The sequence below is a fragment of the Carettochelys insculpta genome, chromosome 10, assembly GCF_033958435.1.
Source record: "Carettochelys insculpta isolate YL-2023 chromosome 10, ASM3395843v1, whole genome shotgun sequence".
NCBI lineage: Eukaryota > Metazoa > Chordata > Testudines > Carettochelyidae > Carettochelys > Carettochelys insculpta.
In genome coordinates, this window is record NC_134146.1 from 47,343,242 (window position 1) to 47,360,239 (window position 16,998).

At 41.3% G+C, this 16,998-nt stretch overlaps 1 protein-coding gene across 2 annotated transcripts in view; it reads right to left on the reverse strand.

The window, feature by feature from the left end:
- DIS3L2 (DIS3 like 3'-5' exoribonuclease 2) overlaps nt 1-16,998 on the reverse strand; it is a 256,171-nt gene that overhangs the window by 155,119 nt on the left and 84,054 nt on the right. For both annotated transcript variants that reach the window (XM_075004083.1, XM_075004085.1), the window contains exons 7-9: nt 16,728-16,962; nt 3,294-3,400; nt 1,653-1,900 (exon numbers count right to left, since the gene is read on the reverse strand). In XM_075004083.1, the coding sequence (XP_074860184.1) occupies nt 1,653-1,900; nt 3,294-3,400; nt 16,728-16,962 (590 nt within the window). The remainder of the gene's footprint in view (nt 1-1,652; nt 1,901-3,293; nt 3,401-16,727; nt 16,963-16,998) is intronic.

Here is a 16,998-nt window from a genome sequence, read left to right on the forward strand (position 1 = left end):
CCATGGTCCCAGCCCCCTCTATTCTCTCAGTGATGTTTTAAATACTGTACATGTATCAAGTTATATTCATTCAAAGATCTCAAAACACAAAAAAGATGACTACTCCCATATTATCAATTGGGAAACAGACACAAGAGAGTGATAATCCTTGACACAACATAGCCCAGCTCTTAATTTTCTCTTACTTTTGCCCCCTAACCTCAGAGGTACATCAGCAAAGCACACAAAGTCAGGTACATGATGAGCTGTTGCCACCTGCTCTGCCTGAGGACCTATCCTATCCCAAAGTAAAATATCAGCCCCCTCCACAGTTCTATATTAATTTGGCAGTGTTGTGTACCCACTTTTACTAAAAGGCAGAAAACTGCCAGGCCCCTTGGGGACCCCTCACCGGTTTTCCTCTATTCCAGTGTTTAAGCAAACGTGTTTTGTTAAAACTGAAGTCAATCAGTAACATTTTATACAACCATCTCCCCAGTGCTCTTACTGAAGTCATAGGGTAGTCCCAGAGGAAATCACTATCTACCACAACCACCATGGAAAGTTTCTTCAGTTAGATTTCCTGACAACACCCTCTACATCTTGGAAACTACTGAAGTATCCAAATCAGGATACTTGCACAATACTGCACATCAAAAGGACAGATAACAGAAGCGCTGATTGACCAATGAAAGAAAACATTAACGGATCCTCAAGAATTCCCCCAACTGCTAAACGGAGCAGCCTGCACCATAACAAGAAGCAGTAATAAAATGAAGATGCAGAGTGAACACTTCTGAGGAAAAGAAAAAAAGAAGAAAGCCAGCTAACATAATGGTTTAACAAGCTAGTTTCTCTGACTACCTACAGTTAGTTCTACCTACCTCTGACTACCTACAGTTAGTGGAACGCAAGCTCTTCGAGGCACAGAACCTGCATCATATACTTGCACAGTGAGGGCCCTAATGCATTTCAGAGGTTAGGGTAAGTCTACACTAGGGAAATAAGTCTATTTCAGATACTTGCATGGTGGCAAGTACCAGAGGGGTAGCTGAGTTAGTCTGTATCTTCAAAAACAACAAGAAGCCTCGTGGCACCTTACAGACTAACAGATATTTTGGAGCATAAGTTTTCGTGGGCAAAGACGAAGCGGATCTTTGCCCACAAAAGCTTATGCTCCAAAATATCTGTTAGTGTGTAAGGTGCCACAGGGCTTCTTGTTGTTTATTTCAGATATGCAGTTCTAGCTATGGCATTTGCGTAGCTAGAATCAACAAATCTAAATCAACTCACTTCCCCAGTTAAGTCTGAGCTTCTTTAGTCTTCCATGAACGTCCCTTACTCTGTGTGATAGTGTGGAGGATGATGGCGGGGTCCAGAGAGGTCAATTTTGCCACATCTTCACCAGATGCGCAAAATCGAACTCCAGAAGATCACCCACAGCACGTCGATCTTCTGGTAAGTATAGACAAGACCTCAGCATCCAGAGGAAACCAGAAGTTTATATAGCCAAGACCCACGATGTTCAAACAGCATGCAGCTATCCCAAGACACAGCAGCAAGATATGCACCTTGTGTCTCTAATATGCTTGTAGTACATAGCTAAATAAAGTCAAATTAGGAGTCCCAAAAAGAAAGCTTCTATTTCTCTGGATCTGCTAATAACCACATACCCAACTGCAAAGTTGCTGTCTTCCCTCCAATCCACAATACGACAGATGAAGAGTGTACTGGAGTAGTCCTCAGGCCTGCTCAGGAAGTCCGGAGGGCAGTCTGCCAGAGACACATAGGCTCTAGGCACACGGTGGTCCACAGGTGAGAACATGGCACACTTCTTGAAGAGTTCACTGTTCTTGTCTGCCAGCAATTTGATGAAGCCTGTAGCTGCTCTGGAATGCTTTTTCTCTAAGATACAGACCACCTAGGACAATCACAGGATTTCTAGAGTTATCACCGTCAGAGAAAATTTCATTTCCTGCATTAGAATAATGGTGAAAGGAGAGAACAAAGGCATGGCAGATCAGCTTGAAATTCACAAGCTACAGCACACTTTCCCTGCCCCCATTTTTTTTTTTTAAACAGTGCCCATTTACAAAGTGATTTCCTGTGCCAAACAAAGCTTGACATCTTGCTCATGGCAATGGTGGAACTGTGTGTCTTCCAAGTGTTAGCTCTTTGAGGCGCTTTCCTTAATTACAGGACAAAACCAGACAAAAAGCAGATGCTTTCAAGCACAGTACATTAGACACAACGTACACGTAACTTCTGTAAAATAATCTTCCATTTGTATACTCACAGCAAGGAGTATGATTTCAACATTCAGTGCAGAGAGTCCAGTCTAAAACCAATGCCTCTAGTGGACTCAGGGCTTACTAGAGGAGAGGAAACTATACCATACATGCACTGTGGCAAGTTTGGCAGAAATTCTTTCCCTGTGCTTCTCCGCAGTTAGTGTTTTATACAATGTGGCTTTGATAAATATATTAAATGGCATATCATTTAAATATTATTTTTCACAGATACATTCATCTAAGGTATATTGTTAAGAGCCATATGAATCATTGGCTACAAGCAGAAACACCATTATTGCTAATTGTCTGCGTTTATGCAGAAGAATCCTTTTAGAAGGACTGAAGAGAGTCACCTCTCGGTGAAATTTGGAACAGAGCAAATCACCATACCGGCTCAGACCAGCCCTGCATCCTGTCCCTAACAGTAGCCAGAAGATGTTTCGAAGAAATAGAACACCTCTGCAATAGGTACATGTGGAATAATCTATCCTCACATAGATCTCATCCTGATCACTTGATAGCAGAGAGCACCTTATACATGACACTTTAAAAGCCCTTCCAAAATTGTACTCATTACTTACGCCCAGTGTTTTTTGTTTTTTTAAACAGAAAAAGAGAGAAGCCAGTACTCAGCCAGCTCCCCACCCTCTTCTCCCAGCCAATCCCACAGCTGGGGCCACGGAGGCACCAGTACACAGTACCGTCAAAAGAAAAAAAAAAAAATGTACTCATGCTATTCTTGACATCTATATAACTGTCCAATCCCTTTTGGAAACTTGATAAGTAATTTTGTATAATAAATACACACGTTTTAAATCAGGGTAATTGGTAAAAATGGCATGGCGCTCAAGCTTTAGCAGACTGTGAAGGAAATATTTCTATGCGAGGGAATCGGATTCATCCAACACTAGCAGAAGATTGCAGAGAGGCCAACAGCAAAGGTATCTCGGTTATTCAGAGAATAACATTGTTCAAGCCCTTCTGGCCATGAAGGGGAAGATGGTTATTCCGATGGGGTACTACCTTTGCTGTCCTTTGAAGAAACTTCTCTGGAAGGAGGCTTGGATCATTCACTTTGGAGACATCATCTTGCTTTGTGCTGTGTGCACAGCCACTTTCTACATCCTTCACTATATCAAAGAAAGCCAGAGAGAGAAAAAAAAAAAGTTACTTAGTATGTCTTCCAACACCAACTTGTGTTAGTCTTTTGCTGTCAATTCAAACCCAAACTTCAAGTATAAGTCTCAACTGAAGGGAACAAACTTGACTGAATGTCAAAATACCCCAGGAATAAATGTCATTAATATTCCTCCAGGACACAATGGAGAACAGATATATGTTCACTTATTGTGCACATCTGCGAAGCAAAGTCAAAAATAAGCCCAAATTTTATAAGTATATCTATACCAGACATAACAAACAAAATAGTGGAAAACACATTTTATTTATTAAAAACTGCTTAAATTTCTTGGCTTTTCTTAGTGTCATTAACTAAGCATTATATAAATAGCCCTTTAAGTGCTTAGATTCATTTAATATTTAATTTCCTTTAAAAAAAAAGATCTCAGGCAAGGTTAAAAAAATACATATTTATCCCAGAAACTGAAACCACTTCTCACAAGTTGACACTCTTCGGCCACAGATCGGGGTATTAAAAAGCCTCAGTAAAAATAATTGCTTCATATAACCAAAAATCACTTATTTTTTTCCCCTCTTCATCTTCCTTCACCAGATACCAGCAGTGTTTAAGCCAATTGCCAATCAAATTTTAGTCTGAGTTTCAAAATGCTCAAGTGACCATCACAGCTAAGAGGCACAGTTTAGTGCTTTTAGCATTTACAAATTGATGAAGTAATTTTTAATTTGGTAAGACAAGTTTAACAGTGGCCTCTGGAATGGTAAGTTACATTTTTTACTATCTGAAAGCGCCTTCAGAATGGAAAAACCAACACAACCTTTGTTGTATAACTATAGGAGGAGAAACTCCTATTTTTAACCCTTTGTTGAAACTTCATCTACCGAAGATATGTTCACTTAACACAGGATCCTGATTGCTCTGGACAATATTGTTTTTAAAAACGACCAGCCCATGGGCTGAGATTGTATGGGAAAGTAGCTATCCACGAGCTTTTCTGAAAAATAACAATATAGAGAGTAATACATTACAGGAATGTGTTACACAGGATGCCAAAAATGCTTACAAGCACCCCAGAAAGTCTCCAGGACAGAATTCTTAAAGCAGATACAAGCCCACACAAGACGCCCATCTGTCCAACAAGGCTCCCATCAGCGGAACTTCCTGGTGACATGACGGATGAATGATAAGCCATCTCAGACCGGGAAAAGCAGCAGCCACCAGGAGTGCAGAGAAGCCGGTCAGCTTCATGGGACTGAAATCTAACTCAGATATGAGCTAACATGGAACACAGAGAACAAGATACAGACTAACACGGCTACCTCTCTGATACATGGAACACAAGGGACTCCCCTTAAGTTTGCAAATAGCTCTGTCAGCGTGTGCTGGACACTGCCATCAAGAAGGTACATTCACAGATGGGTAAACTTGCATACATGGAATAGTCAGTCATTACGTAAGATTACACTGGAAATCCTTCAGCAACAACAGCTATCATTATAACGACACACCCATTTTCATAACTTTTCCCCAAAATTGTCATTTGGGATGAAGTTCTTCAGGCTTATGCTCTGCCCAAAGGGGAAGTTTTATGAAGCGTTTGAGAGTAGAGGAAAATTGATCAAAAGTTTGTGAAAAGAAGAGGGAGAAAGGAGTAAATAAAATCCCTCTCCTTTAAAAAATGTAATCTTTTTTTTCCCTCCTCCTAGATCATCTAACTTTAAATCAACCCCTCAATAGTATTCTGTGAAGGGCAAATCCCAACGGATGTCATGTTGACACGGATGTCTAAAAAAATTACTTGGATAATAGTTAAATAATTTTAAAATAGGAAAATACTGTGATTATGATGCTAAGCAACAGGGAGGACAAAGAAAGGTAACATTTAATATTTCTGACAACCAGAGTTCTTATCAGCTACAATTCTGAAAAGCTGAACAAGTAAAGCTGTTCTTAAGTGGGAATTCTTAAGAATATTCTACGCACCTGAGATAATCTTAACAACTGTAATGCCCTACACATACATACAAACACCACATCCTAACCATTAGTTATTGTACTGAGTTTATAATGTTGCAGTCAAAAAGATCATAATTATGCTAACGGACATGATGGAATGATCAAAAATAAAGAAACACTGGCAGATTATGGAATAAACTCGTTTGTTTTCTTTCCCAAAGACTGTATCTTAAACCATGTCTAACAAGAAGTATAGGGTTGAATGAGATTTTGGCTACAGACCACAGTCTGCAGGTTGGCTGAGAGATTAGGCAGACAGAAGATGACAAAATTTATTCTTCAGTGTGACACAGTTGGGATACTACAGCCAAGCTGCTGTAGGAAAAAAAATGAAATACATGCAAAGACGTGAAAATTTCCAGGAACAATGTTCTAGGGATTTTTTCTTGCATGCGGGTAAATCGTTGTGAAAGTGTCTCTTTCATACCTTCCCCCTCAGATTCCCCCTTCTCACCTGTTCCAGCTCAGACATATTTGCCTATCACTTGGACAAGTAGGAACCAGTAAAACCAGGAACCCAGAAGACACACAGCCTGGTCACATGTACACATGAGATATGCACAAGCTGAGCAAAAAATTGCCTGCAGGAAGCATGACTGTCCACTGCAGCACCTGGTAGAATCCATCCTGTCAACCACAAATAGTCTCATCAGGTGTGTTTGGGTGGTTGAGGAAAACCAGTGTCCCTGAGGCAGAAGGCTACCTCCAATTTTCAATGCCTTAGCCATATTTGCCAGAAAATCCTGAGCCCATCAGCTGGAGAGTCAACTGGCAAAGAGATGTTGGAGTCTGTGACCAAACTGTCAAGAGAAGTCAAGGAAATCAATGTAGAATATCCTCCCATACATATTCTTTACCAACATTGGTATCCAAAAGGCTACTGTGCCTATTTGCTCGTGAGGATGTTGCTTTCCAAAGAGAAGATGGGATGAGACGAGATGATGGCACCCAGGGGCTCTTTTATAAAAGGAGTAAAAGAGGCATGCCTTTCTAAGGAACTTACTAGTAAGGAGCTGGCCAACGTGACGCAGGACAGGGCTACTGCCCAAAGGATTGCACCAAATAGATTGAAGGACAACAGCGACAAGAAACATGCCTGAAGATGCCACAAAGAGATGATCGGATTGGCAGACCACGGCTGTTTCAGAAGAGTGGCAGAATGGGTGACCCTGATCTGAAATCCACTCGGCTAGGCTGTCAGATCCCAGGCTTCTGCACTAAAGATTCTTTTGTGGCTGAAAAAAGGAGAGACGCAACAAGGCGGCTAAAGAGGCATTGATCTAAGAAGGGACTGACGGAGAACTTCTGGTGCAACAGCTTGGACACAGATTTCTGGCCCGACACCTCAATTCTGTTCTGAAAGCCCTTTTTGAGTTCACCCACACTAGGCAGTTTCCATGTGCCCTTATGGGGAACTGCAGTTCTAGAGGGGCCAGAGTTACAGAAGATGTGAGCACCCACGCAAGGGGTTGGGGGACTAGAGCCATTCGCAAAGGAGAGGAAAGATCTGAAAAAGATGGCTTTTGCAGAAAGTGGGCCAGTGAGGGAAGAAGCTCTTTGCCTTATGCCAAACCAAAACTGAATTATTCTGTTCCCTTTACTGTTGTGGTTATCCAAAAGCCACTCAATATTTCCACCCTCTGAGGAAGATTTAGTATGTCAGCTTGGGCAATCCTTCTCAAGCTTATCTTACAGTGAAAACACACTTCAGCAGGAAGAACCCAGTGTAAGTGTGTTATAATTCCCGTTTTCTTTTGGCGATTATCTGATAAACCAAAATTGTAATAGGTTTACTTTAAAAATTAGGCACTAATTGCAAGGAACCTCCAAATTAGTTATGTTATTACCAATAATTGTGGCTTTCGCATCCCTCTCTATGAGATCAATTTGAACAGTTCTCCTACATAATCAGATGTATCTGGCAACCATTCATGGTCTCATGTTAAAAAACAACCCTCCCAAGATTTCCTCGCACAATCAGATTACCATGACACTTACAGGTGGCCAAAGTAGTCCTTCAGCCATTACACTGAAATCCTTATTAGTGGTGACTGATCCAAAATTACTTTCTCCAGGTATGCACTGGTCTCTATGGCAATCTGGAATTCCTTCCCAAAGGAGTACAATTAAAGATGCAATATCTACTTGCAAATGAAAATATATGTCCATTTCAAATCTCAAAAACAACTGACTGGAAAAAATTCTCCCTCACTGGATGGAAAGAAGAAACAATTCCTGAATGCTTACTACTTCAGCTATAAAAATCTCCAAAGAAAATGACTTAGGCCATTCCACATGGACTTGTCTTTCCCAATCGTTGACGTTACTGACATCTCTCCAGTTCCAAATACTGGAAATGCATTTCAGATTCAGGTACTCCATACTACAGGGATAGGCTGGTACACATGACAACACAGGAAAAGTTTGCTGTTGGCTAATGAAGTAATAAGACTTTTTATTTCGCTGGTGTTTGCTTAAATAGGCAGCTAAAGGCAGTTATGTTTCTATATCAGAACATTAGCAAAGTGATTGCAACAAGCATAAATTGGTTGTTACAGTTTGAACCTCTCTAATCTGCAACCCGCTCATGCAGCAACATCCATAATCTGGCATGATTTTAGTTAACAGGATGACCACTTATCATGGGTGTGGTGAAGTCTCCCATGGTCCCATAAAATTTTCTTACAGCCACCAGTCCTAGCTCTCAGTGTTCTGTGCTATTATTTAGCTGTAATTTACCCCCAAAAGTCTTTCAAGAGCCCAGTAAGCAGGGGAAGTGTTGGTAATGTGCTAAACAATATTGACCTCCCATGGTCCATCAAATTCTCTCATCCAGCACCGGTCAGGTCACAAGGGTAACAGACAAGAGAGGTTCAATCCATAGTAGATTTAATTTCAAAAATGGTGGGTCACTCTCAATAAGGAAGTGCTTTTCAAAGCTTTGACTCTACCAATTTAAAGAGCCATACACTGTAAACAGGAAAATTCCATAAAAACAACACAAACACATAGAAAATGGCAGGTATGCACTTAAACAACACACACAATAACAATAATTCAATTTCAAAGGGCAATCAAGAGGAAAAGCAGCACGATTTAATAGTGAGGACCAAAAGGTGGGATACTTGGATTCTGTAAACAGCATTGTTACGCCCTTCTCTATGATACCAGAGAAGTCAAATAATCCACAACACGAATTTCTGTACACCAGGATGAATTGATTTAAATCAATGAGATTTAAAGCAGTGATTAGAATTAAATCAGCAGGCAAAAAGTTTCAATTTACACAATCAATTTTAAGCAACTTTTCCATTTTCCATTAGTTATTTTCTAAAGAAAGGTGTTGTCCATTGGTTGATACTCAAACACGTTAACTTATAACTGAATAGAGCCCTTACGTTAGATTTAGTACATCTTTTTGCTACCCTGGAACTCATAGTATGCATTTAATTAATTATGTCTTAATATTTTCAGATTCCTATTAATTTCCATTTTAGTATGTTAGAAACTTGTGAATGACATTGTTTATTCTTTAGGGCTATGTCTCCACTGCAGAGATCTTTCGAAAGAAGACCTTCTGGAATATCTCTCCCAAAATAACTTCTTTTGAAAGAGCGCATCCACGCACAAAAAAGAGAGGATCAAAAGAGTGATCTGCTCTTTGGAAAGAGATCATCCACACAGCCGCTGCTCGTTCAAAAGAGCTGGCCAGCGATTGAAATGACATGAGAACTGCTCTTTCAAAAGATGGGCCCTGAGGAGCATCTACACAAGTTTTCTTTCGAAAGAAGGCGCTCTTCCTGAAACGGGAGTGGAGCACCGTATTCTTTCATTTTACTTTAGAAAGAGTGCTTTGTGTGTGTAGATGCTCTATGGGATCTTTTGAAGGAGTCCCCTTTTCTCGAAAGAACTTGCTAGAGTAAACGCAGACTAGATAATTAACTTTTTGCTTGTGATTTTTATCAAGTTTTATTGGATGTTAACGGGAATTTAATTAAACACACAAAACAGCACAGAAAATTACTTTACTAAACGTAACAAGCCTTTAATTTAGTACACACCTGTTATGCTAGAAGCTTAAAAGCTTCACCTCCAAACTTAAGGTATTTTGAGAGCCTCATGGATTCAGCGTATTTACTTGTGTTTAAACATTTTAAGAAACTACAAGCAGTTTAGGCCTTAGCAAATTTTGTATTGGATTCTGATTTCATTTTAAACGTTTAAAAAAGAGCAATGTAAACAAAACAAAATAATCGGATTTAAGTTTTAAATCAATGTTCTTGATGTTTTTCCCCCGAAAAAGCATCAGGTCCTATCCACCCTGCCACACAGTGCAACGTATGGATAAAATTGCTCATCAGGCCCTGATTTTAGGGGTAATAATGACCTTTTTTAAAATATGCATACATACAGCTCACCACCACCAAACCTTTAAAGGGCAATGTACCTTCTGCAAGGCAGCACTCAATACCCTCACATAGAGTTACAGCGTTTCAGAAATGCATGCGCAGATCCCGCTAGAGCTAATGCGAGCTACGTACACATCTAAGAAAAGCACTTGACTTCTACTGCTGTGGTGGTAAAAGTCCAGTGCTATGCTGAGTGAGTCAGATGGTACTGCCGCAGACTAGATTTTATTCTAATTTTAAATAAGCCACAAAAAAGCTCTGCTTTGGAAAGCAATACACAAGAAAAAAAAACATGAGTAATCACCAGACATATACTTTGTATTCCATCAGTACAAGATTATTTCTGAATGAAGGGGCATATTTAGCTAATTTTGGCTGGATGGTCTGATGAGTAAATTTGAAAACTTTAATAATGAATACAGCACCTAGTGTCCTACACCAGACTAATGGTGTGAACGTGCCCTCCTTCCCATACACACAATGTACTGAGATAACTCAATGTATTTAAAAACCCGTGCAGCTTCAAGCCAGACGATATTCCCAAGACATTTCATAATAGCTATTGTATACCCTTTAAAAGCACCAGCAACTTCCTCAATGGTGTTTCCTCTAAATTTATATGTGAGCAATCTCACCCTGAGATAACCATTCCTTTCTGCTTCCTGAATGTGCTACACCCACACGGGCCGGCAGCACCAAACATGTTGGAAGTTCAGCACTTGCGGAGTTAGAAAGAAGACTTTTGGAGAACCAGAGGCGAGTACTCCCCAGACAGCAGAGATCTATCAATTAATCCCCAATATGCAAAAAAGGAGAGTACAATGTAATGGCAAACGGTGTATACAGCTACTTTTCCTTCCAAGCACAGTGATGAACAGGCATCTACTTATTACACTAACTAATGATTTGACAGAGATGTAAAATAAGGTAGAGAAGATGGAGTCTTAGGGAAAGTCTGAAGGCAGAAGTGTAGTTTTCCCTCACGACCATCGAAATTTGAGCCATTATTTAGGAAGCTGCCATTTAACCCATGGGACGGAGAGGGATAAGCAGCATTTCATGACCAGCAATGACAAATAATGGTAGCGGGAGACAAAGGTTTAGATTTTCAAAGCCAAGCATGGGGGCTTCAATTTAAATTAATGGGAGTTATGACTAAACCTCCTATTCGTAAGCCAGAATGAGTATGGCTGTTTACCATCTGTCCCTGGTTAGGAGAAAGTTGCTTAGCAGCCCTCTCTCTGTGCCACATTCCTGCCTAAAGCTTGACTGAGAAGGTGCTAGGTTACTGGCAGAGGTCAGGAGTAGCTGAAAGCATCTCTTTCCTTGCTCAGAAATGGAAGAGGAAGCAGGCAGTGTCAATTCCCTGGACAACCTGTGTCCAGTCTATTCTTCTGATGACCTGTGAAGTAGGAATCTGGTAGCTGTGGTTGTGTTTTAAAGTGGATAGCACACTAACCTCTAAGGAGAGGCTGGCAATCTTTGAGCTCAATTCACAGAGAAACTCTCCCTGATTGCACTGGGAACTCTATACAATACGTGGTACCATGTAACCCATTATCAAGAGATTTTGTTTGGTGATAAAGGGGAAGTAAAGGACGAATTAGAAGAACCAAAGTTCAAGATGAGAAAATTTAGAAGGTTAGCTTCAGATTGTTCTATGGAGTGTTTCACTAGGAACCCCACTTTGCTCTACACTAACTACTTCATTGTGGACAAAGACTGAACTCAACAATATCAAAATGAATGTCCAAGTATCTTTGTGATCCGAATACAGGGATAAGGGAATCTCAGAGCCCCTAGTTCATCAGTTTCAGCCTAAGGTCCCTGGTAATCAAAACTGGTACAGGCAAAATGCTGTTTGGTGATCTCTGTAAGATGAGGTCAGAGGATTTCAGTCTAACTCTTTCTGGATAGAAGTCTACATCATAAAGCTACCACAGCTGGGTCTCCTGCTGGCAGTCGTAGTACAGAAGCAAACCCCTGAATTGTCTCTGACTGCACTCCCCTTTGACAGCCCCCAACGATGTTCACTCTGGAAAAGGAGCAGGATGCCCACAAAGCTACTGCCAGCAACAGAGGACTTCATTCTCCTGAGTTATCAATACTGCATGTCTCATGGGAACACCAGATTTGTTCAATTAAGGAATAATTTCAGAAATGTTTTCATGACTGTGCTTCATTAAATATTTAACAAGCCCGTTTAATTTCCTTTTGTAGGGTTTGTACATTATTTTCCTTGAAGCGTTTGTGTCACTTTTCCTCTGTGAGGAAATTATGTTGCCACTAAATGAAAAGTACAGTCTGAATGAACGATTTTATTTCATCCAGGAAAACCGTTGTTAACAGTAAGCATATTCCACTGCCTCCCATGCCTACCTTCCACTGCGAAAGTCAAGCCTTTTAGCCTGACCAGCCTGGATTTGCAACCTATGAGAAAGGCATGGGTGAACTTAGTCTCTTCCATACCATGAGGCCTCAGCTCCTCGTTTTCGATGGTGTATGGCCAGTGCATCTGGAGGATTTCATAGAGGCAGTTATTGTTGTCAGTGGCCTATGCTCCAAGATGTGGGTGTGGAACAGGCTTACTACCACCGCTACTACAACATATGGCAGTATGTGGAATCAATCTCAATCCAGATACCTAACTGCATGAGTGAATTTTTGTCTCTCATAAGATGCCACTGTGGGGTCATGCGCAGGATGTGGGAAGAATAGGATAAGAAGTTACCTGTCTCAAGCACAACACTGATTTCTACTGCAGACTTCACTCGTACAACCAAAAGTTTAAAACAACTCAACGCTGCGAACTAAATAAGATTGAACCGATTGAACTCACAAAGCCCATTCATCCAAAACTAGTAAGATATTCCTAGGCGGATGCCACAAACTGTTGAAAGATATGAACTCTTTAAACCCTCCTGAGGTCTAGAAACAGCCTTCCAAACATGAGACTGGGGTAAACCAGTGGAATGCCCAGTTGAAACTGCAAACAAAGAACTCCAGTGAGGAGACGGGAACACAGAAATCAAGTCTTTTTACCTTGTATTCAGTCTGATGTGGGGATGCTACAAGTTCTCATTACATCCAGCAGGAGACTTTTTTCATTTTACTCAGGCTGGCATGGGATTTAGGGGAGAAAACCTGGAAGTGAATAGACTGATGACCTGACAAATGAAAGTGACTGCCCTTGCGAAAGAGGGAGGAGGAATAGTGGACTGGCTACAATGGCCTGGATCTCTCCGATCCCTTTACCTGACATAAAGGCTGTCAAAAAGGCTGCCTTGATTGAGAGGTGGTAAAGAATATAGGTAGCCAGCATCTCAAAGGGTGAAACCAAAATAAGAGATTCCAGGAAAGTGACCGGCGGGGAAAAATGAGAGACCTGTGATCAATCTTAGCACCATCAGACTCAAGAAAACAGCACAGCCTTATGCAAGAGGATGACATGCACAAATCACTGCCATGTGTGCTTGTGCTGAGCTAAGGGACAGGAATAATTATTTTGGAGAACTGCAATGCTTATTTGGACCTCTGCTACACTTGACTGTCACAGAGGATCTTTTAAAGGCTCAGTTAAGAGTAGATATATTTAAATATGTAATATATAGAGATATGCCTGTGTACTGAATACCATGGACAGCGAGACCACCAAAAAGCGGTGATACTTTTCAGGCCTTGCACAAGTTGTTGATCCTTTGTTGTCATCACCACTCAGTACACTCTTGGCACAAAAGGTTTCTAATCGTGCTCATGACAGCATCTGTGCCTAAATTCAGCTGCTTCTGATCAGCTTTGTCAGGTATTGAGGACAATCATACAGCTTGGTTTATTCTGATCTACGTAGGTTCTCATGGCCTGCTCAACACTGTACTGTCTGAGTCGCTACCATCAGTGCATGAAGCAACATGACTAACATCTGTCACGTGGTTTGTACGGTCATTCTCATTGCAGTACAAGAAGTTTGTGCAAAGTTAAATTGGTGGGTGGGGGGGGGCTGTATTCAGGAATAGAGATTTATGGGTTTTGTTTAAACATAGGTTGTCTGTTCCTTGATGTTCTCATTTTACCAAAGCTTTACCTCATGGCATCTTTCCCTAGTATGAATCCTTGAGACTTTGTTGCATAAATAGACCCAACAGAAGTTTCTGTTTGAGCATGACACTTGTCAGCTACGTACCATTATTTCAGCCTTGCCATTGCTCAGAAAGGCTGATATTTACACCCGTGCAGAGGCCTGTACAAAGGTCTCTGAGCACCCGAGTCCTCACAACTGGGCTTAAGTACGTCATCGAGAGGCGTCGTACAGCCCCTATGCACAGTAATGAATTTCACCTGTATACATTCCCTTTTACTTATTTAGGAAAGAACCAAAAGCCAAGTATAAAAGATCTGCACTAAGTGGACCAACTTTTTGAGATGAAGCACCCACATACACATACCATGTTCAACATGTGGGTGCACCATGGATTTAGAGAGGTAATACAATATTCTCTGTCTTATTCTCTACCCACCTCTTACTGGTTCCTACCGTTCAGTTTGCTTTTTTGACTGCTGCTGCACATTGAGCACGAGTGTTGAATCAGCACAATATCCGACAGTCCACTAAACTGAAAGTGTGCAAGGCTGTCATCCTGACCAGTCTCCTGTATGGCTCTGAAACCTGGACCTTGTACAGAAAACATAGAAAACTGCTGGAGTGCTTCCACACACACACAGCCTGAGGTCAATACTGCACATTCGATGGCAGGACAGAGTTACGAACTAGTCCTGGACAGAGCAGGAACCACAAGCATTGAGGCCATGATTCTGAAAGCTCAGCTTCGCTGGACAGGGCACATCATATGAATGGAGGAGTCAAGAATCCCTAAACAACTCCTCTACGGTGAACTCTCCCAGGGCAAAAGGAATCAAGATAGGCCTCGCAAGAGATATAAAGACCGCGTGAGGGTTAACATTACTCATGCTGGTTTAAAACCAGACCAGCTAGAGCAGCATGCAAAAGACCAAACAGGCTGGCAAGCTCTCGTACGACACACGTATGACAACTTTGAAGAGCAGCAACTTGTACGCCTCATTGATGCCCGTGAGAGGAAGAAAGCAACAGCAGCAGCCGCACCAACAGAGCCAGGACAATTCCCTTGCCCCCACTGAGAACGCTCATGCCGTTCAAAGCTTGGACTCCTCAGCCACATGCAAGTCCATAACAGATGAACCTGTGCAAGCTCAAGACATCATCGTCTGACACAATGGACTACCTACGTCACACTGAGTGGATGTTTTCAGATAACTATGCACAATGATTCCAAGCTCTCTCTCAAGTGGTAACAGCATTTTATACATCTAGTTGAGTTTATGTTTTCCAATGTGCATTAGTTTGCATTTATCAATATTAAAGTTCACCTGCCATTTTGTTGTCCATCACCTAGCTTTGTGAGATCCTTTGGAACCTCTTCACTTACCTGTCTTGAACAGTTTTGTATCACCTACAAACTACACTTATAAATACAATGAATAGGATCAGTCCCAGAATGACTTCTGGGGAACACCACTAGTTAACTCACTCCATCCTGAAAACTGACTTGTCTGTGAGAAAAAGCAGAGGTGGGTGCAATTCAGGCATTTTGTCGACATAGCTCTTCCAAAACACACATCAACCAGCATGCAAGCAAAAGTGAAAGACTGTCCCACATCACATACAAGATAGGTAAAGGGTTATGAAAAAAAGCAAATCTAACGAGAACCCATGCAATCCCCAACTCAAGCATTAAGTGAGAAGGCAAAGAGACACAAGAGGCAAGGCAATACACATATCTTAACAGTAACATGAAAGCCAACAGGCTTGTCCAGAAGGAAATGGTATCCCAAATCGGCAAGGCAGTCGCCGCAGTCACTGGCTTAAGCAAGATTTGGTCAAGAAAAACCTACAGCCCAGACCAGCCACAAGTCTTAAACTCAACTGTTTTTCACATTTTAGGCCCTGGATGTAAAAGTTGGCAATCCAGCAAGAGAATGGACAGATGCCTAATTGTCTTTGAGAGCAAACACCTCAAGAAAGTAGTAAATAAATATTAAAATGAATTAATTTATGGCAAATGCTGAGATCTGTTAGAGTTCAACAATCCTGTCTCCAATACACTTCAAAAAGATGATGGCAACATCTGAAACGTGTATTAAAAATGAAGCCAGAGCACCTGCCATTGCAGGAGTGCCAATGGGTACCTGGAGGAACATGTAAAAAGAGGCCAACGGAAAGAACCCCTCTGTAGAACATAAGGAAGGAAGGAAAACTTATGGAACTTAATTTAAAGGCATGCAAGCAGTGGCCCCAAACAGACTGGAATGCTGGAGCCTCGTTTATGCCACTAATCCTTCCTGTGACATCTGATGGCATAGGAAGGATTCAGATTCAGAGTAAGATTGCACCTCTTCAAAAGGATCATACTACTGGTTTATTTTTTCTTAAACAAACCAATTTCCTCTTCAGAGACCTTTTTACAAACAACTTTCAACTCTGCAATGCAAGAGAGAAACCAAAGGATTTAATTCATAGCCCTGAAAGCCTGCCTGAGACGGGAGAAAAAATTATAGCAACACCCTGAGTCAGATGGCAAACCGCAGTGTCATATGCAGCACTGGGAATCTTAACAATAAAGGAGTGGGTTTTTGTTCCAGAGATTTACACTGAGTAGTTGAGGCACCGTAAAAGCCAGTTTTCAATAGCCACTCAGAACTCAACCTATTGACTATTAAGGAGTTTAGCATGGGAAGGGCAGAGGCAGTGACACATTAAACTTCCGCGTTGCACTTTAAATCTTGTAGCAAAGCAAGGCAGCAAAAAATATTTCAAGTACGCGGATATAAAAGTTTAATACAGTAGACTGACCCACTCACCCTTTTCACTGGCATCCATAGAAAGTTTCTTAATAGCATCACCCAGCACGTTCTGCGAGTTCTCTTGTCCATTCTCTGCATCATTATCATCAAACTGAGCCTCCAGAACAACATCCGGACTATCAGCATCTCCTTTCACTGTCTCTCGAGGAAGGCAATTCCCCAACAGCTCCTCAGGGGCATCTGATTCATGTATCGCTTCTGTTTCTTTGTCACTGCCATCTGGCTTTATTACCTAAAGAAGCGGGGGGGAAGAAGATGCATGCTAAAT